We start from the raw sequence: 25,508 nt of genomic DNA on the forward strand, positions 1-25,508 counted from the left end.
GCTGCAGCGTGTCCCAGATGGCCACTTTTCGACCCCCGACCCAAGCCCGCTCCTCCTCTATGTCCTGTCTCCATCTTGGCACCACCATTCTTCCCCTCAGAGGCCTAAGGCAGAAGTATCAGGATCAGCACTGACTCTGCTCTCCCATCAAGTCAGCTGGGCACCTGGTCCACGTGCTGGTTTCAGACTCCGTGTTCTCCTCCACAAGCCTACCGTCACCGCCACCGATATTCTGGCTCTTGCCTAGATGGTCAAATAGCCTTCCAACCGGACGTCCTGCCTCTGGGCTTAGTGTGCTGGTGTGGAAAAGAACACAGCTTTGGGGGTCACACTAATTTGAGTTCGAATCAGTTTCCCCAGGTTCTCACTGAGCCTGCCAGGCAAGTTACTTCAGCTCTCGTGTGCCTCCACGTTGTAGAGGAAGGGGTGACACGCCCACTCAGGAGTAGACTGTGAGGGCTTACTGGACCGTGTACTGTATGCAACATATTTAGCGCGGTGCCTGGCACACAGAATGACCTCCCACCCTCCTGCCAGCCCCTGCAAAATCACCTTCCATAGAAAGCTCCCCCAAATTCCCTTTTGATAGCTTTGGTCCTAAAAAGACCTGCCATCATTTTTAAAATAAAAATAAATCTGCACAATCAAGTATAAACCTATCTTTCCACGTCATTGCATGCATTTCCTGAGTGGATCCCTGCCTTTCAGCCATTTCAATGAAAATGGCTTCTCCCTTGTTGATTCAGCTGCTGGAACGCAGCCCTGTCCTGTGTTTGCCAGGTAACTGACTCCAGCAAAGTTTCTGCTTCAACATGAAGCCTCCCCTGACTGTGGTTTAGTGTGAAATCTGGCATGCTAGAGGGTGGAGGGAGGGCAATGTAATGTATTTTAATCTTTCTTCTTGCATGCTGTCCTCACTAGAATTTGCAAGAATTGCCATTCTGCTGAGAATTCCATTTTTGGGGGGGGGGGTATCTCCTCTCCACCCCACCCCCATCCCCATCTTGCTAAATTCTTAGAGCATTTTCTAGGAATCTCTGTTAGAGATTCTGAACCAGATTCTGAACCAGACTCTGAGCCAATCCCTCTCCTCCTTTCTAGATGTCCCCACTGTGCTCTCCATGTTTCCCATTCCATGATGAGCTCATTTGCCTCCATCTTCAGCCTTCTCATGGAAAGTTCCCTCTGCTGCCCGTCTCAGGGGAACCCTCCGTCTCCCATAAGCTCGTCCCCTCCCAGGCTGCCTTCTCAGGTAGGATCTGTTCATTACTGGCTATTCTGTTCCAGAAGAGTGACATAAAGTGTCTGTTCTCCAAGGTGTAAGACACCCAGTAAAAAGCCCTATTTCTTTTAAGCTCAGGCCATGTCTCCGTCATGCTTTCCCTCTTCTGATCTCTCTTCCTAATTCACTGAAGACTTAAGCACAGGGCTCATGATCTCCTTTTCCATTCCAGTTTTGCCTTTACTCTGGCCCACTTCAAAGCCCACAGCCCACAAGCACCTTGACCTTTTATTTCCAGAGCCCCTCAGCTCCAGAGAACTTCATGTCCACTTGAGGTCAGCGACAACATGACCACATGCTGGACCTTTGTTTGTTTGGCTTGTTTTTATCACTTGGAATTATTTCAGTTGTGAATTACTAAATCCCAACATCTCGCTTTCTAATAATCATGTCCTTTTTCACTCTTACTCAATTCCTTCTTTCATACGTATTCTTTGATCTTATAGGGGATTTTAACCCCTTGCTCCTTTCACTTTCTCCACTCTGCTTTCACTTCCTTTCAGCCACAGTGTAAAATCCTTAGCCTCTAACATCAAACATGCTCTCGTCCTGATTTCTGATCCCAAGTTCCATCATCCTGCCGCCGCATTCTGGGAAAGCTTTGGCCCCGGAACCAACGACATGTCCCCCTCATCCACGTCTGTATCTATGCTGTTAGTTCTCTTGGAGGAAGTTGGTCCTGAAGATCAATGCCCTTAGAACAGTCTGGTCTCCGCACCCCTAGAGTCCATCTTTGCTTCCCTAATCAGCTCTTCTTCCTCTCTTCCATGACCAGCTAGCTGCAACCTTCTCCCTCTGGCACCTCTCCTTCCTCTCAGTAGAACTGCTTCTCTCCTGCCTCACGGAGAAAACAAGGTCACATGAGACTGCCCTCTGCTTTCATGCACCAAACTTACACCTGCACATATTTCTCCCTTTCCTTCCCTGTTCCTTTGTTACAACAGAAGATATGTCACTGCCCAGATTTAAACTTTACCCTCTGCCTGTGCTATGCATCTATTCACTGAACATCTTCAGGAACATTTCCCTGCCTTACACTTGCAGTGTTTCTACTCTTTGTCTTTGCTGGTGATTAGACAACAGCAACATCCTCAAGAGTCTCTACAATCTTAAAAAAAGAGAAAAAAAAAATAAGGAAGAAAAAAAATTCTCTCTACCTCCCATCTTCCTTTCCTCATAGCCAAGCTTCTTGATTTTTCTTCAATGCTTCCTTCTTTCCACTCATTCCTTAACCCGTTGTTATTTGTGTCCTGTCCCCAACACACCAGCGGAGCGGTCCTTGCCATGGCACAGTAAGGCTACTGAACGCAACAAACGTATTTCAGTCTGATGATACTTCCATAAAGTATTTGTTACTCTTGGTCACTCCCCTCTCTCTCTTTTTAGTTTTATATTATAGAAAATTTCTTTTTTTAAAAAAAAGGATATTTATTTATTTATTTGAGAGTGAGCAAGAGCAAGCATTAGCAGGCAGAGGGGCAGAGGGAGAGGGAGAAACAGAATCCTCACTGAACAGGGAGGCCGATGTGGGGCTCAATCCCAGGACCCTGGGATCATGACCCAAGTCAAAGGTAGATGCTCCACCAATGGAGCCAATTTCAAACATATTCAGAAACAGAATAATGTCAATATCCAACTTCTATATTTAACAATACTTGCACAGTCTAATTCATCTATGTCCACACATTCCCCCTTCCCAACTGATTATTTTGAAGCAAATCTCTGACATCATGTGATTTCTTCTGTAAAATTTTAGTGTGCATCTCTAAAACATCAAACTACTTAAAATCATCAAAATAAAGTGATCACACCTAAAAATAATAATTCATAAATATCAAATATCTAGTCAGTTTTCCCATTTCCTAATAGTCTTCTAATTTTTTTAGAAGGGTTGCTTGTCTGGATTAGGTTTTACATAGGATTCATACTTTAAGATTGGTTGAAATGTCTTAAGTACTGTTTCCTTCTATTTTGTTTGATATGTAGTTTCTACCTCTATTTCTTTTTTTCTTTGAAAAAAAATTTAGATATTTTTGTAGAAATGAGATCAGCTGTCCCACAGATTTCTCCACAGCCTTGATTTGGCTGATTCCATCCCTGTAGTATTTAATCCTATTGCCTCTGAATTCAGAGATCTGGAAGAGTGACAGAATTTGAATTGTATTTGGGGGAAAAACCTACTTCAAAAGTGGTATTATATACTTCTATTACTGTGAAAGTTGTTTCTATTTTTACAATCTTATCAGCAATGACCACTACCTCATGTTCAAATCCTATCTTCCTATATTAGCTGGAATATTTCTATAAAGAAAAATATCTCCTCATCAATTATTTAGTACTCCTGAAGTAGAAATCATATAGAAAAGACAGAATAAATGTTTGATTCTTTCAGAATAAATAATTAATTCTTTCTTTTACTTATTAGTTTCCAAAATATTGGATTGGCTTTCCTCACATTCTCCAAAGATGACTAATGAGTATTTTTTTCTTTTCTCAGGATTATTATAGAACGCATAGAAACCAAGGAAGCTACCAAACACTACATATTTCTTGTTGAAGTTCTTAGAAGTCAAACTGAACAAGCTTCTGCAAGCTGAAGAATATCAATGAAGGTGATAGATTCATGAGTTCACCCTCATTGATAGTCCTTGGCCTGCAGAAGCTTATTCAATTTGGCTTCTAAGACCTTTGGCAAGAAATATGTAGTGTTTGGTAGCTTCCTTGTTTTCTATTATGATGAAATATTCCAGGCTCATTTTACACATTTCCTGCTCCAGATCTAGAATCACTAATTTCTTCCAGGATCTCTGGTTTCTTTTAGTGAAAGTGGTACTTAGCACGAACCGGACATGAGGAGTGTCAGTGCTACATTGGTCATTGTTTCTAGAAACATTTTGTTGAATATGTATTTTTTAGATTTAAAGGTAACATATGCTACAAATTCTTACTAGTACATCCAACTTAAATCCAGTATTACTGCAGAGGTTTTACTCAATTCAAGCAACTCGTGTCTCCTTTCGACCCAGCTGATAACCACTCTGCGTTGACATGAACGCAGTCATTTATTTCATGATCCAAACCCGACAGCAGCAAAGCACAGTTACAAAACCACCACGAGCAACGTGAGTACTAAAAGTAATTTAAATTTTTTGTAGTTCTTCTTATCCTTAAAATATATCTGTTTTAGAATGTATAGTTAAAACAAAGGATTTTAAAGTCAGATTCATTCTATGCTGTAATGGTTTGCCTCCAATTTGAACCGCACTAATTCTCTGAACCACACTTGATTTGTTTCATGTTACTTCACATTTTTAAAGATTTATTTATGTATCTATTTTAGATGTGAAGGAGGGGCAGAGGTACAGACAGAGGGAGAAAGAGAGAATCTTAAGCAGACACCCAGCAGAGCAGAAAGCTGGATGTGGGGCTCCATCCCACGACACTGAGGTCATGACCTGAGCAGGAATCAAGAGTTGGATGCTCAGCTCACTGGGCCACCCAGGTGTCCCACTTCACATTTTTTAGGTACTACTTTTAAAATTGTATTTTATTTTGTAACTATGGAAAATATTTACGTAGTTCCTGGTTCCCAAGGAACCTGGTTCCCAAACCAAAGGTACAAAGTATCTTTTAAAAAGTGTGGCTATTCTTCTTGTTTCTTTCAGGAATTCTCTTTGTTTCCTCCCTGTAAGGAAGAATTTTGTGTATATATGTCATCTTTCCAACTTTTAAAAATATATAAATATTGAACAATGACAACATACTACTTATTTTTCTCCACCTCCACTGCTTTTCCCATTTAAAAATATATCCTAGACAGCACTCCATAATAGTACGAAGAAATCTTCTGCATTTCTTCCTAAACTTGAATCATACTCTCTCATGTGGACGTCGGTTACTTTTGATTTGTCCACAGCCCAGTGATAGACACTTGGGTCCTTTCCAGTCTTTTGCTATTCAAGGTAGCCTTGCAATGGATCCCCTTCTGCAGATGTCTTTTTTTCTTATTTTTGCTAGTATAGCAAAGATTCCTAGAAGTAGGAATTGCTCTGACAATGAGCAAATATGCATGATGAATTACTTTTATATACTGCCAAATTCCTCTCTCCAGTGTTAAACTGTTTTGTACCAGCAATAGCAATGTAAGAGAATGGCTGGTTCTTTTGGTCTCATCACAGACCATGTTGCTCTTGGATTTTTGTCAGTATGACAGTTGAAGTTTCTCACCATGGTTTTAATTTGGATTTCTTTTATAGGTGAGGTTGTTTTTCATGCAGTTGAGATAAATTCTGTCCTTTTCTCACAGTCTGTCTTTCAAAAATTATAATTCACCCCCCTCCCCATTTCTTGGGTTGGTACTCTTTTAATCTCCTTTTCTAGTTTCATTTCTCCTGTTTATTTCCTAAATATTCTTCTTTATCTGGATCTAGACTTAATGTTTCTTTTAAAATCCACTGCTTGGATTGTAAGAATGGTTGCTATTCCTTTTTTTTTTAAATTTTACTTTAGATTATTTATTTGAGACAGAGAGAGAAAGAGAGAGCATGAATGGGGGGACGGGGCAGAGGGAAAGGGCACAGAAGGGTTCCCTCTGAGCAGGGAGCTAGATGTGGGGCTTGATCCCAGAACCCTGGGATCATGACCTAAAGTAAAGGCAGACATTTAACTGACTGAGCCACCCAGGCACCCCGGTGATTGCTATCCTGCCTGGTACTGGATATGCACCTGCAGTCCAGAGGTCTCCCTCCGCTCGCTTCTGTCACGCACTGAAAACTGTCTAATGGAGATCACGAGTTGAACATCCCAGCCCCTTAAATTTAACCTGCACCGTGCTTTTCACTGACTGGCTCTCCCTCTGGCGACCTCCAGGCAGTGAATGAAGTGACTGATTAGCTCAGTCTCCAGCTGTTCCAGCCATAACTACCCTTTTTTTTCCCCAGTCTCGCCAACCTTGTATCAAATATCAAAGCATGGCACCAATTTCTGTTTCTTTTGCCTCATAAGTGGTTCTCGAATCCATCTATTTCTCCGCATCCCAAACTACTGGTTAATACCATTGCCATTTACTCCCTAGACTACTGCACCTTTCTTCCAGTGGCCTTCCCTTTCTTTCTTTCTTTTTTTTTTTTTTTTTGCTCTCAAGCATGGTCAGAATTGCCTTTGAAAACACAACTCATGGAGTACCATTTGCCAGCTTACAAACCACCAAAAGCTCCAAAAACGTTCCCAAAACCCAAGCCACCAAGTCCCAAGTCGTATTCCCATAAGTACGTATGTATGTAGGTCAGTGCTCTGGAGCTCTGCACAGTCAACGTAGAAGTGGGGGAGGGGGTGGCGATGGCAGCCCAGAGGGGATGTTAGTAAAGAAGGACTTCCATTTTATTTGTATTTGAACTGCTGGAATTTTTAGAATTTAGAGTGTTTTCAAGTATCCCTTATCTATTTAAAAATAAATAAAATGGACCGAGAAAGAGGCAGACTGGGTTCATCAACAGGCTGTGAACAGTCAAATTGCCCTCTTCGCCTATGTATTACCAGAGAACGTAAGACATTCTTACCTTTGTGGTCCACAGTTTGACGGTCCAGTCAAATGATGACGTGACAAACAGGTGTGAAAAGTCAATGGGGCCCACAGCCATGTGGCAGTTAATTCCAGTCACTGGTCCCTGATGACCTTCGAAGACCTCCCCAATACCCGCTTTGCTGCAGGAAGACCACACAGGAGCAGAATTTCAGTGACCTTTGCAGAGCAGCAATTGCTTTAAAAACAAACAAACAAACAAACAAACCCAACACACTTGTCTCTGCATGACCACTTCCCCCGTAATTTAGAAGAACAACCATAAACTACCAAAAATGAAACCACTTTCACAGTTATCTTGAGAGAAATACAATGCTAGTTACTTCTGATGATTAAAAAATAATATGGATCAATATAACTTTTTTAACCTTTGCAACTTAATACCAAATTATGTCTTTTGGGGGGACAAATTTAATCCTTTTTCAGGAGTTCCTCAAATCCTATCATTGTTGATGGAGCACATCAAGGGAAAACACACATACTTCAATCTCAGAAGCTTTCATGTTTTACCCAATAGGACTATACTCTCCTTATGATACATTTGGCTCACATTCCATTTTAACTCCTTCTGGGAACCCCATGGGCTACAAAAATCCTCACATTCTTGAATACCTACATTTATCTTTTCAAGAAAATTTCTTAAATGAAGTTGATATATCTCAAAAGATAATACTTCGTAGAAACTCTTGCCACCACAATATGCTATGCATAACTTAAATGTGATCTTTAGAAATTAAGATATTCACTGAAAGAAGAGACGTTTTCAAGTCTACTGAATGTAACTTCCATAAGGGCTGGTGCCTGGTTTTGCTTGTTGCCAAGTGTTTGGTCTATAGTAAGTGCTCAATAAATATTTATTGAAAGAAACCACATGGGAAAAGAGACAAAACTTAGGCCTTTTCGTCTCTCCCCAAAAGAAGAACATTTGAGAAATAGTGATACGCATTGTGAAAGTTCTCCAAGGACATACGCTGCTTATGTAACTAAGCTGGGATTATTCCCAGCCCGCTGTTATCACACGATAGTCTGTGGCCCAACCAAACCCAACTAAAAAATATGCCCCAAATGCTGCATTTAAAAACCCATGTGTATGAGGCTACAAATGAGACAAATACTTAGGGATTTTGTGGAATCTAAATATTATGGCCCTGATAGTAAAATGAATTAAGTTATTAAAACATCTGGGCTTCTGGAGCACCAATAAATGTCAGTGTGCTGAGCAAAATTTGAAATCATGAGAAAATGCTGCAGTGTGTGCTCCATGTAACAGGCACTCAAAAAATTATGTCCAGTGAAACTGCTAACAGCAGTTCCACACGTGACCATTTAAACTCTTCTAAAGAACATGAGGAACTGATCTTTGAAGTGGCCCCTGGTGAGACTCCACTTGCCTTAACAGCATCCTGAAAGGGTTTATAGGGTGCAAAATGAGGACCTTATTTAATTTATGGAAGTGGATTTTCACCTTCTTTATGTTAGGTGAAAAATAAAAATCCCTCTCTGCCCCCTACCCCCGTATCCCTACATGACCCATTTAAAATTGCTATGAAGCCAAATTCCTGCTATTTTACAACTTTATCAAGATCTGTGTTTTCTATTTCAGAAGGATGGGCCAATGTCAGAAGCAAAATCAAGGGCGTTGTGAAAAGATCTGTGGTTTTCACCCTACATACCCTTCTTTTGAACCACACTGCAAATTCTGATTGGGCTTGAAAAGGACTACAGCCATAGAACAGAAGTGTTCACCATGTCAAACATTATTCACATTAGAGAAACAAAAAAAGAAAAAAAAAATCTGAAAGTTACCAGTGAACATGTTCTGTAGCTTTCACAGATAATTAAGGTCCTGGATTAAGCCGATGGAACCTATGTGCCTTGTGGGGTCTAATGAATGTGTAGACAATGCTGTGGGCCTGTATTTGGTCCCCTATGCTCTCTGTGCCTCTCTTGTGTCACTTATGACCTTCTGCCTGTACTGCAAAAGCGTGTGCATTGGCCTTGCTCATCATCATCCCTGTCTTGAAGGCATGAAGCTGGTTTATACAATGTCTGCATGCCTGGCAGGCTCTAGTGGTGCCCTGGCTCCAAGTAGGTGTGCAGCAAATGTTTGCATGAATAGACAACTTTATCAGGTCTTCTTATGCTTTCATAAAACTTTAATGCATGACTTTAGCCAGTTTTATGGGCATAGAACTATGAGGCATCTCTTCCTACTCATCTTTAAATCATGTAAGCGGGGGAAATACTGCTTGTTTTTATGTGTAGGACAGTAGGAACATCACAGTTCATGTTGTGTGAGTGGAAGAATCACATCATTGGGCTGCGGTTGCTTATTACTTCTACAAATCACAAAAACACAGGAGTATAAAATAAACTTGGAGCAACTTCTGATTTCTCATTAAATCTAAACAGCCTGGGGTGAGTACAAGAGATGAAACATCTATTGAATTAGAACTCCTAAGCTGGAAGAAAATTAAGTACCAAAGTGAACACAGTGAACCTTTTAAAAGATGGTGAGGCCACTCATTAAGTCTTGCATGCAATTTTACAATAATTCTAATTATTGGATTCTATGTGATCCTGATGGGTTTCCAGGGGCATTCACCAATGTCTCAGTCGAGGCAGAATTCTTATGACTTGGAAACTTCATGGTGGCTTGTATCTTATACCATTCCAGCCTCTAATTGGGAGGAAGACCCCCAAGGCATCTCTCTATTTCTGGGTCATCATTATTTGGGTTATTATTATTATTATTTCTGGATACCTCCTACAGATTTTTAGCTCCTCGCTTACAATGTGTCAGGCCCCAGGCTGGAAGATCTATGATGAAATGGAAAGAATTTAGTACGAGAAAAATGGCAGATGAGTGAATAGTTGAAATAAACTGTAATTAATACTATTGTAGGGGCACCTGGGTGGCTCAGTGGGTTAAAGCCTCTGCCTTTGGCTCAGGTCATGATCCCAGGACCCTGGGATCGAGCCCCACATCGGGCTCTCTGCTCAGCAGGGAGCCTGCTTCTTCCTCTCTCTCTGCCTGCCTCTCTGCCTACTTGTAATCTGTCTGTCAAATAAATAAATAAAATCTTTTTAAAAAAATACTATTGTAGAAGCATATATACAAATATATAAAATGGCAAGCCTATCTTTCAGTCTGTAGTCCAATCCCATTTATGAGACTTAAATTTTCTCTGTAGTATGCATCATCTCAAGGCACATACTCCTGTGTTTATCAGTTTATTGTCTTTCACCCTCAACCAGGTTATGACCTCCATGTCCATTTTGTTCCCTAGTTCATCCTCATGATGTCATGGTGCTGGGCACATGGTAGGGTCTCGGTAAGTATTCCTTGGAAACATGAAAAAAACAAGGAAGGCCAGATTTATGAAATCATAAAGGAGGGGAGGGCTTTCTCTGCTCAAGGGAGTCAGGAGAGGCTTCCATGCGGAAGGACCTCTGGGCTGGCTCTTAAAGGCTGAGGAGGAACGAATGAGGCCGAGAAGAGAAGAAACAGGGTGGGAACTCACGGAGGTGGGGGGCAGTAAGCCACGTTTGGGGATTTTTATCCCCCATGGGTGCATGGCTGGAGCCTGAAGGCTGAGGCTTGGAAGGAACAGGTAGTCAAGGGTCTTATATGCTATGCTAAGAAGCTTCGGCTTTTCTCCTCAAGGCAGTGTGAGCCATCCCAGGCGTACAACGGCTAACGATCAGAGCAGATGGATGCTCTGAAGTAATGGGAGCTCGAGGTGTGACCTGTATGCCTTCAGTTAGGCTTTTCTCATAACGCAAGGTGGTTCTAATCCAGAATCTGCTAACAGACTCTCGGGAGTGAGAAACACATCATCGGTAAGAAAACACAAAATCACCTTCCATGACGACAGGCCGTGTAGACTGTGCCCTCCTCACTGCCAACCACGAAGTTATTGACGTCTCCCGTCGGGAAAGCCATTCCGGTAACAGCCACAGGCTTGGACTTATTGTACACCAGCTCCATGCTCTCCTACCAAAACACGGCGTGGTTACGTTCCCTCTGTCAACTCCTCGCCATGCCAAAGATAGCACGGAAAAATCATTTGGCTCAATCGTCTGTTTGCTTTTCACACAGCGTTACAAAAGACCCCGGCTGTGCCAGAAACCACGCTTTGCTGCCCCTGACATTCCTGCTTCTGTGTATCTCTGGTTTCAGGCCGGCTGGATCTCATCAGTGTGGGCTGCTGCTTCTTAAGTCAGGCAGAGATGACAGGTGAGAATTTCACAACTAATGGTGCAGAAACTAAAGATAATACTGTAATGGTTACACTTGTCAGCCCCAGGCTTTAATAAAACACACAATACCCTTGTATTTACAAACATTTTCTAAATCAGCTGTTCGTGAGAATACACGTGTATTAATATCAGAGGTACTAAGCACATTTGTCAAAGCAGCACTCCATGTCCTCTGTGGACGCAAACCAGAAAGTTGTCACTCAAGTCAGAAAAACCAGATTTCAACGGGGACGTGATTTAGCGAAGGGCAGTCGTTGGGTGTACAGGCTGAGCTAAGTCTTTAAAATAGCAAATGGAAGTATTTTATCTCAGATTATTTTCAAAATTGGGAATCAAAGTGTATTTTAAGAGACCTTCTGCTGAATTAAGTTTAATGACAGGGAAGACTAATTAAGTGTAACGAACATCCCTAAATATTTCTGGCTATTTACATCAAACAGCCTACCTTGTGTACCTGAAGCAATTGAAAAAAAAAAATCATGGTAGGGGATCTTGTTGTTATAGTTGCTAGGGAGGTTAGTCTTCTCACGCAAACCAGTAAGCCAGGTCCTCTGGGCTGAGGAGTCCAGAAATCAGCTGCGTGTGCTAAGGGTCTGGTAGCTCAGCGCATACGGTCGTGTGACATGCTCCCAGTACACGAGAGCGGCACATATGGTGCACGCATCTGTGAGGGGACCCTACAGTGGTACAGAAAACCAGACCATCCCATGGGTTTCTCCGTCACTCAGATCAGCAGCAGGAAAGATACAGTCTCTTGATCACCTTCTTAGAATAGAGAGGGACCTGGGGCACCTGGGTGGCTCAGTGGGTTAAAGCCTCTGCCTTCGGCTCAGGTCACGATCTCAGGGTCCTGGGATCGAGCCCTGCATCGGGCTCTCTGCTCAGCGGGGAGACTGCTTCCACCCCACCCCACCCCCGCCTGCCTCTCTGCCTACTTGTGATCTTTCTCTCTGTCAAATAAATGAATAAAATCTTAAAAAAAAAAAAAAAAAAGGATAGAGAGGGACCAGGGTGACTGCTGAATGCTCCGGGGTCTGCCTGCCAACCTTGGACATCTCTGCACAAGGACCAGAGTGTGGGGCACACTAAAACTAATAAAAATGGTCTTGTGGCCCCTGTACGATTGGTTTTAACTTAAACTAATACATGCTTAATCAGCCAAATGGGCAATTACAAATTCCTAATTAGAGGGTTCATGCTTATATCTTTTTGTAATCTCCACACTTTTAAAGACAAACAACATATTGCTGAGAATTTTAAGACAAAGTTATAGAATAGCCACATACAACTCCTGACTTGTATGATGATAAAGACCAAAGAAATTGAACTTTGATAGTTAGGAGCGTATTGGCTCTTCCCCACCAACCCCTCCCCGACCCAAAATTATAAAAAAGAATTTACTTAGTCTTAATATTCTCTACATCTGTATTTTCTGAGACTTATGGGAGGTTCTTTACGGTTTCACATTTCCTTGCGTGTCTTGAAACTCTAGTGTCTTCTAACATCATGAGCCAGACATTCTAGGTTCATTATTCCGGGAAATGGAACAGAATGTTAACACTGAGAATTATCGCCTACATATCTTTGTAATTTTCTTGACATTACCTCACATTTTTGTCACGGTCTCTAACACTAAACCCCTCCCTGTGTTTTTAGTTGGAGGGCAATGAAACGCTCTTCTCCCCACCAAGAAATAAGGACAGAACACGTCTCCGTGTGTGCTCATGTGTGCTCATACGCAGCCCGTATGCACACGTACTCTGCAAGTCATGTTAGATGCCTCCCCCCAGGGGTCTCTTCCCCTCTGCTTCTTTGTTTGGTTTCCATTAGTGTAATCAGTAGTGGTTTGGAAATTTTGGAACTTCTGCCTTTTCAACTTCTCATTTGTTGAGCAAAGAATAGCAGGAGCCTTCATAACCAACATTCCAGAGGAGAAAACAGATGGTTGGACAGATTCTTCATGCATGCAGGCGGTCGTCTAGGCTACAGATGCAAGCGAGGGCTTGGATTTCTGTTTTGGGGGGACACCTTTCCTCCGGGGCAAGGGCCCACAGGGGATTGAATCTGTGGGGCTCCGACTTCGTGTGCCTTTGTTTAACCATGCTGTAGGGTAAGTAGGATTCATACCACAGGCAACTTCTATAATTCCTATGCTTTAAAATGGATTATTTCATTTTCACTTGAAACTGACCTAAGGATTAACGTATTATAATAATTACATGATTTGCGGTAAAGGAAATGGGTTTTGGCTTCAGGAGGAGACTGCTGAAAGCCGGCCTCACTCTTTCAAGTGCATCCATTGGTTTTAGCTCCTATAGGATGTGAGGGTTCGGCTTTTAGGAACTATGCTCCATTAGGCAAGTGTCTCTTTTAACCAGGATGCTCCTCTGTGTAGGGCAAACAAACCCACCTGCGGCGTCGAGAGCATGTCCAGGCTCCAGGAGCACATTTTGCCATCAGTAGAGACGGTGATGAGGTTATGAGCGTTCGGGGTCCCCACCACATTTACACAGTACACGGGATGCTGCGAAAATGTAAACAGGGGGGCAGTCAGACGACGCTCCAGGAGGAAATGCTTCCAGTGGCGGGTCAAACGCATTTCTCTAAAATGAGGATTAAAGACTGACATAATCCTCCAGTAACACAAGCCTCAGGTCATTTGCCACTTTTGATTCGAACCTGATCGCTTTCTAAAAGCTCTGGCAGCAACGCCTCGTAGTGGAAACACTGACGCAGCTTCACCTTGCTCCGTCAGAGGCAGTCCGCCGGAGCTGAAGGAAGCTGCCGCAAATGATGATTGATGGGGCCGAAGCCGCACAGAGCTCCGCTGCTAAGCTCACTGTGAGTGATGAGAAAAGGCAGCTTTCAAAAGAGTCCAACTACTGACTTTTGGAATGAGTATGTGTCACTAAATTTGGAGGGTGCTGCATTCTAGTCACAAGGCCAAATATTCGTTCACATTTCTTAAAAAAAAGTGGTTAAAATTCATCAGCCTCTTTAATTTGAGGGAGAGATATGGGTAGTGGGGCTTACTGGCATCACGCACCTCAAGAGAGAAAATTAGGCTCATTTCTGTTGCTGCAAGATCTAGGGTAATGATAGATTTATTTTTCAAAACATCAGTTGGGCTACTACGGAGGCTTCAATTTGGCCGGGGCCTTGAGGAAGGTCATGGACACATCCTGGGAATTGTAAGCAAGATGCTCCAACCTCCCGTCATAGCTCTGGGAGGTTACCCTACTCTGTAGAATCCTAAATGGTAAGCTAAAATCATTTGCAGCTGCACATTAAATGCTAAATGGAAGGTTAGCAGAAGCAGAACCTAGCAGTCCTGTGGGTCAGATTTCAGGCAGCTTAGCCATCCTGGGCCAAGCCACAGCTTAGCTGGGGCCTCTGTGTGCAAATAGTTGACAGTCAAAGTCTTACTCTTGATGAGTTACTGTCCGTAGTACCTAGCCACAATGACAATGAAACAATCTTTAATATCGGAAAGCTGATATCATATAAAGGATGGTTCCCAAACTATTATTATCGTATAAACTCCTGGTCAGAGGGAACTGTAATCATCATCTAGAGCAGCTACTCATCCGTCTCCACCAAGAGGTGGTCCAAACTCCGCAGAAACACCTTTCTTAAGGGTAGTCAGCTTGTGTGCCAATGCCTGGGGAGTTCTTCCTTCCACCACTGGGGATAAAGAAAGCTCGAGGAGAGGCTTGTATTTAGTACAGTGATCTCTGGGACCATACACATCAAGTCCAAACAATCTTTATAGGTTGCTGTTATATACCCCTCTCCCCAAGTCCTGTCTTCCTCAGACTAATCCTCGCCAATTTCTTCAATGGGTCTCGAGTACTTGGCTTTCCGGTTTTCAATACCCTCCTGATACTGGTCATTCCCTTTTGAGCACGTTACGTTTTGTCTGAGCAACTCTTACAGCCAAGTTCTGAGAATGAAACACTGCTGTCGACCTATATTCTGACCAACAGAATACAGAAATCTAGGAAATGTTGAATTTTCACTTCTTGCGTGATCAAAAGTCCACCGTACTGATGTATGCTAAGATGCCATTGGTTTTATTGGCAATCTCATCACCTCTTTTACCTGTGCCAATGGACGGGTAAAAAACTGAAAAAACTGAATCCCTAAGTCTCGTTCATGGCACTTTCCTACAGAAACTTTCAATCGCCCTTGGTGGCTATGGCCAGTGATGAGTACAACAAGGATCTGAAGCTCACTGCTTTCCTGATCAGGTCTCTAAGTTTCAAGAGGACTGACCAGTTGTGGGACTGTGCACAGTGGTTTTTCCCAAGCTTCTGGCATGTGTGGAACGTGTAGCAGTGAGCAATGAAACTCAAGGCCCCAGCCACATGCATTCAAAGCTCTGTGTGGAAATCCAGTGGGAGAATGGATGAAACAAATCCTCACCTAAAAGCAGCAGACAGTCTCACCGAAGCATGGGAAAGCATGGTCCAAATGCTGTTGTGAACCTACAATCCACCTAGTGAGTTTCAGCAAGAGTCCAATGGGGTTTCTTTGTTAACCACCAGGCATCAACACAAAGCACCAAAATTCTAGTGGATTGGGACTCCTAAGGGTGGTTGTAGGAGGAAAAGGAAAACATCTAGAAGAATGTGTAGAGCCAACTGCCTAGAGAAAGAATGTGCGTGGTAACCCCTCCCTGCCTTTAATCAGTACTACTGGCCCGTGCTTTCATGAGTAATAAAACTCGGCTTAAAAGAAAAGAGAGAGATGTAAAGAAACCAGAACAGAAGCAGACACGTGGGAAAGCCTACACACATACATACACACACACACACACACACACACACACGGGCATCCACAACTCTACTTAATGGAAAGAAAAAAGCAAAGCTACAGCTCATTTTTCCAGTATACATGCCAGATTGTTTTTATTTATTTAAGGAATAAACTTACTGTGTGGCAGAAGGGTTTTTGCTTTAATTAGGATTTCCTGTTGTCCCAAATGCATATGTGTGGTGGGTGTGAAAGGAAATTAGTAATCTGTGGCAGGCCTCTTTTTCCTTAACCACTTTTGATCCTGGTACCAATCAGCCAGGCATTAGTGGAAGTTGAAAGGGAGTCACAAAATTAACTGTGCCCTTTTAGCTATGGACTCAACAAAACGCAACAAAAGAGGGGGGAAAAAGTATTTTATTTTCGAACAGAAACAGGTTACTATTTGATAATAATGGTATTTTAGTTGTGATGCTCATATCCTAAGTTACTTGACAAAGAGAGCTTGACTCTTTGGAAGAGCTCTTGGATTTGGATTTCCCCCTGAAACTTATTGCTCTAACGTTTGGATTTATAATTTTTGAAATTTCACAAGATATGCTCAGAAACCCACCAGATATCCACATCCAGCCAAGAAGTGCTTTCACAGGACTTGAGCAAACACCTGCATCAAGCCATCTTCTCCTGGGTCACAATTTTCTGTTATTAGTTTGCAGAAATGGGGTAGGCAAGAGCAATTTTCCAAGATTCTCAAGAACTAGTTTCACCTGCATGTGTCTTAGGCCCAAGTCAATCAGAATTAAGGCTGACTTGGTATTTGTCATTTCCCATTGTCAATCTTACAAGGGTGGAAGAATTTTCCTCTTCATGGTCTTAGCTGAAGCAGCTAGCAGTCCTTTTTTAAAGCTAGAATGGTTTTGAGGCCAGCAGATGGAACAAATGAGGCAACCACATTAAGGAAATTGAAACAATAGTAGAGCTGTATCCTTGGGCATAATTTGGGCACTTCAGAGAAAGAACATCAGTTACTCTGAATGTCAAGGTAGCAAGGATTGATGGAGACATGCCTGTCTTCTCATTCCTCCTAACAACTGCTAAACACACCTGTCATTCTCTTAAAGGAAATGACAGAGTAGTTGTCTTATGAACACTATACTGAACCTCTTCTGCTAAATTGTGGGTAATGGTTTTGAGATGTTGACTTTTAACCCGTGGGATTATATTGTCACTGTAGACTTTACTGTTGAGACTTACAACCATGCATTCCAGAATTTAAAGTCATAGCACTCCCTCAAATCACAAATGGAAAAGGACTGTTGGCAAAAGTCCCATATACCATCCCTAGACATGAAATGCTTACTCTTCATCACCCATTTGAAAATATGAGTTTCCACATTACAATGTCAATGCAAAGAGTTTCTTCATAACAATTTCACAGATGCCTCTTCCAAAGTTTCTCCCTGTGTCCTTTTGTAGTTTTAATCCATCCCCACCACACCAATGGTCTTTGGTACATCCAGAGAGATCCCTTCTCTGTGCTAAAACTTGTAGATCATTAAGAGATTTCTCTACACCCAGTGCTTCCTTCACCTCCTTTTCACTTGGCTTTATTTCAGTTAGTCAGGACACATTTATTACAAATTACACGCTTCTAACTTGGGTGTACGCTTCTAACTGACCACGGGTGTACTTCTGTCAGTTATCCCCTTTCAGGGCTTGGGGTGGCTGACAGGGAAATGACAAAATCTGACTTACTGTGTGTGCAGCAGCTGACAAGGGTGTCCTCTGCACTGGTGTCCTTCGATGACTGCGATTATCCCACAGGACAATCTGGCCCGAGTAAGTCCCACCAACCACCAAGTTGGGATGGAAACGAGCGAAGCACACGGACATCACAGAGGACTGAGAGGAGAAAGGGGAGAAACATGTACCGTGAAATGGGTGGAGAAGGCTTGTTTCTTCCTGAAAAGAAAACAGCTCATCACATCAACTCAACACATCCTGGAAAACATAAAGCGATTGTTAAATGCATAGTTAGTAGACTATTTTGTGCCTGGACACAGACTCTTCCCTTGAGGTGTTGGTCAATGGTTACCAAACTTGAAAAATGACATCCTGGCCATGTCTTCAAATAGGCATAAAACCTATCTTGTGTGCATCATTGTCTTGTGGTATCTAAAGCGTGGTTTGTGGACATTTCCCATTTTATCAACACAACTGCATCAGAAGTAATATTAATTCTCCATGAAAAGTCTTTACAAAGCAATTCTTTACTTTGAGGGCATGGCCACATAGAGCTGTACTATATACAGTGTTGGCAAAGTTTCAACGACCTTAAGACATGGTGCTTTTTTAGGCTTTGTGTTTTCATCTTAATGTAGACTTCTAGGAAGTATACTGACCTCAGACTGCTCCAACTGGTTCCTCCCCAAATTCCCTCACCTCCCATGGGCATTCTCCTGACCTTGATCCTACCCACTTCAGACAATTCTTAATGTTATTCTTTGCCTATTTTAACAAACAGTCAGAAGTGGATTTCAGTCCAACTCTACCAGGGTCTGTCAGAGCGTCATGAATGTGGTTTCTGAAATTCCGCAAAAGACTACTGGGCACTATGTTTTAGAGGAAATTACTTAGAACCATGATACACTTAAAATCCGATAAGTTGGCCATTCCACAGTCGCAAAAAAGTCCATTTTGATTCCCACAGTGCTTCCATGTTTGTGTTTGTATATGGAAGTAATTAAAAAAAATACATTTTATCCTTTCAATAACCTTACATGTGAGAAAAGCATTGTGCCAGGCATGATGGGAATACAAAGGGAGTCACTGTGCTCAACAAACTTGTGCTGTGATAAAGGAAACTAAAAAGCTCCCATGCCGGTGACCAGAGCTGCATATGCTGCTAGTCTAAGCCTTCCTAAGAGATAGAGAAAGACGCCTCTCGGCATAGACATAGTCATGAGGCGGGGTGCATGCCTGGGTGAGTGGAGAGTAAGGTGGGTCGCTGTCTTCACTTGTCCCTTGTTTGACATCCTTGTGCATTTGAACACACAAAGAGCAATCTTGAAGTTGATGCCCTCCATGACTAAATCATCATAGTAGCACGTGCGCGTGTACATGTGTGTGTGTGTGACTGGGGTGGTGGGAAAGATAAGGTTTAGCGAGGGAAGGAGAGCAAAGGGGAGAGTGGAAAGGGCGGATGGTTAGCAAGACCTTGTGAATGGAATGTTTCACGCCTTGAAGTAGCTACGGAATACTCAGCAAGTGGAGAGGAGAAGAAAATAGGCATCCCTGAGAGATGGGGTAATAGGATGAAAGACTGGAGGCTGAACAGCCCAAACCAGTGGTCTGGTTTTGATGGGAAGGAGCTTGCAAGGAAGAGGCAGGTCGTAGGGAATGTGGCTAGAGGGGAAAGTCACCTGGGCCAGACAAAAGAGAGCCTTGAATGGCAGGCGCTATCTGGATTTTTTCCTCCCGTGGGCGATTGTGATTAATCACAGCTTTCTGAGGAAAAATGTGAGAGGATCAAAGGTTGTAAGTGATAGGCCAGCAAAGTAAAAATGTGACTGAAAAAAAAAAATTATGATCTCTTCCTGACTAGGAAGCTAAACGTCCACTTCTAAAAAGATCGGATCTACTCTTAGCCCAAGTCTTCCTTGTCAGAAAGAGCCTCAGACACGCTGAGGTAGAAGAATGCAGACTCTTTTTTCAATGTCGTGTTTTCCTAGTTTGAATGATTTTCAGTTCCAATTCCTTGAACACGATTAGATGGAGAACATGCTTGTGCCCCAATCTGGTTTTCATAAAGTTCAAGAATAACTCTCAATAATGATACTGAATTAAAGAAAAAGAAAATAATGCTGGTCAGCTTCTTGTTTTACACATCCCACAGAAGCGATTCTTAGTTTTCAACTGATGAAATTCTTATGTTGCTTGAGCTATGTGGGAAACATTTTCTTTAAAGCTTTAGAGAGACTTAAAATTACCCAGGTGGTACCAACAATTGAATTTACCAAAGCTCCAATCAATATGGATAAAGGAATGTCATTAAATTTGAAAAATCCAGAATTCAACCACTTGATTGCTTCTGTGTTTTAGTTAAATCTCAGCAAATGCCACTCCAAACCTTGCACAGTTTGTTAAGAGACTAAACTAGAAAAAAATAAACAGTGGAGTTACTGCTATGAAACTGAAACACACAGTTGTCAATCACCTAGAATCCAATTCCACAAAGGGAGAACACTGTCTGATTCCTACTTTTTCATTATTTGTTCATTATTCACTTGTTCATCAAACACGTAGTGCCCAGCAAGTACTAATGAAACCATTTCAAAGAGCTTTAAGTGTGACAAATGCATGCAATCGAGAATTCAGAGTTCTATTTGCATTTGATAAAAAGTCAAGTTCATGCTAAAAAAGAGTCATGGTATCTTAGAGCCCAGAGTTCTACCACCAAAGTCCACTTGTTTTGCTGCAAACCCAAACATGAGGACAAAGAGTAGATACACTTATTTTGCATTTTCTATTTGGAAAATTAGCAATGGAGGAGTAGTTATGTGATTATCAATTTTGCTTATATTTTAAGCTTTGTACATTAAGTGTCATATGTATTCTATGTATTCTAGAATAGAAAGGCTCAAGACATCTCCAAGGTGGGCCTCATTTGATATGCTGTCATTCATATGGACACAGGAAGGCAGGAGGATCTCAATTACCTAGATGTAAAGTTTAAAATGTAGTCATTTCTTGAGATGTTTTTAAGTACCCTGAGGTTTGATATAATGGTGGCAAACATCTGGTTGATTGACTGAAGTTTTTACTTTTCATCCAAATGTTTAGGTTCCCTTGGTCACATGGGAACAGTCCCCCAATTAACGGAGAATTTCTTCTAATTTGGAAAGTTGGCATCAGCCCCTAGGAGGAAAATCTTAGAGGAACCCCGGCAACCTCTTACGGCTCATACAGCTACTGACCTAGTTGTTGCCAATTGTTTTGGAATTTACTGACTGTTAGCATAAGGAGCAAAGGAGGATATTACCCTGTCAGTTATAATGATTTGGTAAAGAGTAAAAAGAACATTCGAGAAAAACTGATTAATGCTACTAAAATATGCAGTGTTTCTTGTTGTTCTCGTTTGCATAGTACATCTTCTGAAGACACAGTCTATGAAAAAACATTAATAATAATCTTAATGTTATTTTGAAAACTTCATCATTTTCCTAGGCATTTTAAATTTTGTAGCCAATTCAGTTATTCGGGGTCATAATAAAGCATTATTAAATTATATGATTAATACAACTTAGACAAGCAAAATTAACTGGAAACAAGAAGCTTCCCTACCTTGTCATTCTTAGTTCCTTAACAATATAGACCTCTAGAGATATTTCTGGAGTTTTAAATTTTTCCTTATTTCATTTTCTTCTTTAAAATGTCAGAACCTTAGATTGAGTTTGAGAAATAAGGTATGGCCTCAAAACCCTCCAATCAAGTCATTTACACAAGTGGAAGAATAATCAGATAGCTGATGAGAATTTCTGGACAGTGTTAATGTCTAATCAGTGTAAATTTTTCCGGCACTACAGGTAGAGGTTTTCCCAAGGCTAGTGAGTTCACAGAGCTGGCCCAGATATATGAACTCATACAGAAAAAGCCTGATGTAAAACAAGTGAGTCTGAGCGGCTCTACTCCCAACACCAGTCACACAGGGACACCACCACGTGAGGAGCCAGCATTCCCAAAAGGACTGGCACAGCACTTCGCACTTTGATTATCTGCATATTCTAAGTTCTAGCCTATCAGGACAAGCAAGGTCTGGGGACTCTGTTCGGAGCATGGGGCATCTCTGTTGACAGTTTCCGGTCCACATGTCCACTTGTACACGAGCTGACCCACTAGACGGGTCCCACGTGCTCCTCTTCTATTTCAACAAAAGGCAGTTTTCACCCCATTCACCCCATCCACAGGGTGAATTCGGAGATGAGATGGGTGAAGACTCCGCTTTCAAGGGCTCCCTCTGCTCGAGGCAGCCCCATCACATTCAACTGCAGCCGGCCCCCACCCCTCTTCCTGTGGCTGTGGGGGCTGTTTTCTATTTTAGAGAGCTAATCCTGGCCAGTGTCGGGACGGTACTTCCCCTTAACCACAGCCCCAGATGCCCACAGCAAACAGCCTTTGGTCACTGCTGGCTGGGCAGCTTGCCCCTTCTGTTCACATTTGATATGGTTGCCCGAGTCCTTTTGTGTGTGGCGCTCTGCCCACTCCCCAGCCACCGTGCCCGGGTGGGAGGGAGAGGGGTCCTGCATTCAAAAGCATCTACTATTTCAAGTACCATCTCTTCTGGGGAGAGGTTGGTCCCCAGAGAGAATGGCCATATTGTTGCCATATGCTGTTTAATGGTGGCTGACATTTTATTTGCCTAAAAGCAAATGCTTAACTGTCGGAGGGCTGTGAGGCAGACAGATCAGATGCTTCTGGCTACTAGGGAGTTAGAATAGACTCCTGCAAGTACCTACAAAACCCACAAAGATATTTCTTTTGTTAATGGAAACACGTGTAATAGGAGAACACTGCTGCCGAAAACCCCTCTTACAGGCAATCCCACAGCGCCAGGCGGCTGACAGTGTGGAAGGTGTGTCGGTGGCGAAGCCAAGGCGTGAGTCATGAGTCGGGCACTTCACTTTAATTGAGGGGGAGGAAAGGGTCTTTTTTTCTTTCAGAGCTCCCTTTTCTTCTGCCTAAGTCTCTATCCCAAGGCATACATGTCATTCTTCTAAACTCTGAGAGTGACCATCTACTGAAAGTTATCTCCCCATTAGTCATGGAGTGCCCAGGACCCAAGATGCAGGGAGCTTGCTTGCAATCTCTTGACTCGGTTTGTATTCAAAAAATGAAAAGCAGCTCATTCTAAAATCTGATTCTCCAGGGCACCTGGATGGCTCAGTTGTTTAAGTGCCTGCCTTTGGTTGAGGTCATTGAGCCCGGCGACGGGCTCCCTGCTCAGCAGAGAGTCTGCTTCTCCCTCTCCCTCTGTCTGCCTTTCCCCCTGCTTGTGCTCACTCTCTCTCTGTCAAATAAATGGATACAATCTTTAAAAAAAAATGTAATTTCTTAAAGATTAGAAACCACTCACAATGATCCTCTTTCCTATAGTCATTGAGAATTTTCGTATCTTTCCATAGTGAGCTGCTCCTGTGTAGCAAGAGACAGACCTGGCCTGGGTGCTGAGAAGACAAAAGCTCGCGCACGAACCACAAGGAGATGCCACTTCTTACCCAGGAGGATGGCAAGGATTTAAAAATGTCTGCATGTCAATTATACCTCAATAAAGCTGAAGGGGGGGCAAAAAAGGGGCAAATGCCAAGTGTTAGTGAGGATATGGAGAAATGGCAACACTCCTGTGATGCCAGTAGAAACATGACATAAGGCAGCCACTCGAGACAACAGTCTAGCAGTTCCTGAACAAGTTAAACATGCAGCTAACCTATGAGCCAGCAATTCTGCTCCTAGATATACACCCAAGATAATGGAAAACACACGACAACACAGAAACTTGTACACGAACCTTCACAGCAGCATTATTCATTAAAACCAAACAGTGGAAAAAAAAAAACAAATATCCACCACCTGGGGAATAAACAAAACGTGGTAAAGACATACCATGGAATAGTAATTCATAAAGAAAAAGAAACACCGTACTGACACATGCTATGACAGAGATGAAACTTGAAAACATTATGCTAAGTCACAAAAGGAGTCATAATGTATGACTCCATTTATATGAAGTGTCCAGAAGAGGCATACTCACAGGGGCAGAAAGCAGATTGGTAGTTGCTTAAGGTGGAGGTCAGGGGGATAATGGAGAATGACTAGTGATGGGCATGAGGTTTATTTTGGGGGTGATAAAAACTTTCTGGAATTATGGAGTGGCAATGGTTGCCCAACGTTGTGAATATGCTAAAGAACACTGAATTCTATACCTTAAAAGGGTCAATTTTATCTCAATTTTTAAAAGTATTAGCCTTCTGATTTGTGGAGCTCGCCAACCTTTTTTCTTATCTTCAGGACAACTGCCTAGACTATAATGATCACTCTTTCCTCCACCTAAATTGTTCAATTCTACTTACCTCTCCCAGAACATCTTCATTTTCCACTCCCTGAGAACCACAGAGGCGGAAGGGAAAGCTGACATCCTCGAAGGTCCTAAAGCTGACTTCCTGCTCTGACGCCGTCTGGCTGTAGGAATCCTCTCAGCCTTACGCGGGCGTTTTGTTTTGTTTTGCGCATTTTCAAATTATTTATTTTAAAAGACTGCGGTGAAATACGCAACATAAAATGTATCAATCTAACAATTTTTAAGGGTCCAGTTCAGTGGTACTAAGCGCATTCACACCGTTGTGCAACCATCGCCACCATCCACCTGAGAACATTTCCACCTCCCCCAACTGGAACTCCATACCCATGAAACACTCATTCTCCCATCCATCCTCCCCCAGGCCCTGCCCCCCAGCAACCACCATGCTACTTTGTCTCTAGGACTCTGGCAACTCTTGGAACCTCGTGTAAGTGGAATCATATAGTATTTGTCCTTTCGTGATTGGTTTATCTCACTCAGCACAATGTCCTAATGGGGCTAGGGCACCCATGTAATACTCCAAGGGGTACTACATCTGTGCCCCAGCAAGTAGCAGAATTCCCTTCCTTTTTAAGGCTGAATGCTATTCCCTCATATCTTTATGCCCCATTTTGTTTATCTATTCATCTGTCGGTGGACATTTGGCTTGCTTCCACCATTTGGCTCTTGTGACTCATGTTACTATGAATATGGGTGCATACAGATATTTCTTTAGGATCCTGCTTTCAATTATCTTGGGCAGATACCTGTAAGTGGAATTGCTGGATCATATTCTGTTTTTAATTTTTTAAAACTGTCCTGTTTCCTGACACTGGGGAGGGTATGTGCTATGGTGAGCGCTGTGAAGTGTGTAAACCTGGCGATTCACAGACCTGTACCCCTGGGGCTAATGACACATTATGTTAATTTAAAAAAAAAAAAACTGTCCTGTTTCCTTTAGTGACTACATCATTTTATGTTCCTACCAGCAATGCACAAAGGTTCTGGTTTCTCCACATTCTTGACGACCCTTGTCATTTTTTGCTTGTGTTCTGTTTTGTTTTTTCTAGCAGCCATCCCAATCGGAATGAGGTGTCTCAGCCTCAATTCTCAATTCATAAGAGGAGCGTGATAGTTCTTACCCTGCCTACAAACAGGTCATTTCGCTCACCTCTCTTCTCTTGTTAGGTTGATACATTTTATGTTGTGTATTTCAACACAGGCTTTTAAAATAAATAATTTGAATTTCCTCAAAAGGAAGACTGGAAGTTAGTAATGCAGTTTAAAGACTGATCAACAGCATGCCCCCACCTAGAGTTAGAAGTGATTACTTTGTGACTTGAAGAAATATTTCCAGACAGAGAAGGTCGAGATGACCCCCTCATTTTGCTCAGCAAATCCTTCCTAAACAACTCACATAGTAACACTTGGTCCCGCCTTGACGAGCTGGGTTGACAACTGTCTCCTGAAAGCGTGACTACACCTTTTGCTACATGGCTTAACTCTTTGGAATC

General features: G+C 42.4%; 1 protein-coding gene across 4 annotated transcripts in view; it reads right to left on the reverse strand.

The window, feature by feature from the left end:
* Positions 1–25,508, reverse strand: part of DYNC1I1 (dynein cytoplasmic 1 intermediate chain 1) — a 297,026-nt gene that overhangs the window by 50,731 nt on the left and 220,787 nt on the right. For all 4 annotated transcript variants that reach the window (XM_082693604.1, XM_082693605.1, XM_082693603.1 and 1 more), the window contains 4 exons: positions 17,637–17,783; positions 13,537–13,650; positions 10,727–10,860; positions 6,841–6,985 (listed from right to left, as the gene is read on the reverse strand). In XM_082693604.1, coding sequence (XP_082549730.1) covers positions 6,841–6,985; positions 10,727–10,860; positions 13,537–13,650; positions 17,637–17,783 — 540 coding nt within the window. The remainder of the gene's footprint in view (positions 1–6,840; positions 6,986–10,726; positions 10,861–13,536; positions 13,651–17,636; positions 17,784–25,508) is intronic.

Source organism: Mustela nivalis (assembly GCF_964662115.1).
Source record: "Mustela nivalis genome assembly, chromosome: 12".
NCBI classification, from domain to species: domain Eukaryota; kingdom Metazoa; phylum Chordata; class Mammalia; order Carnivora; family Mustelidae; genus Mustela; species Mustela nivalis.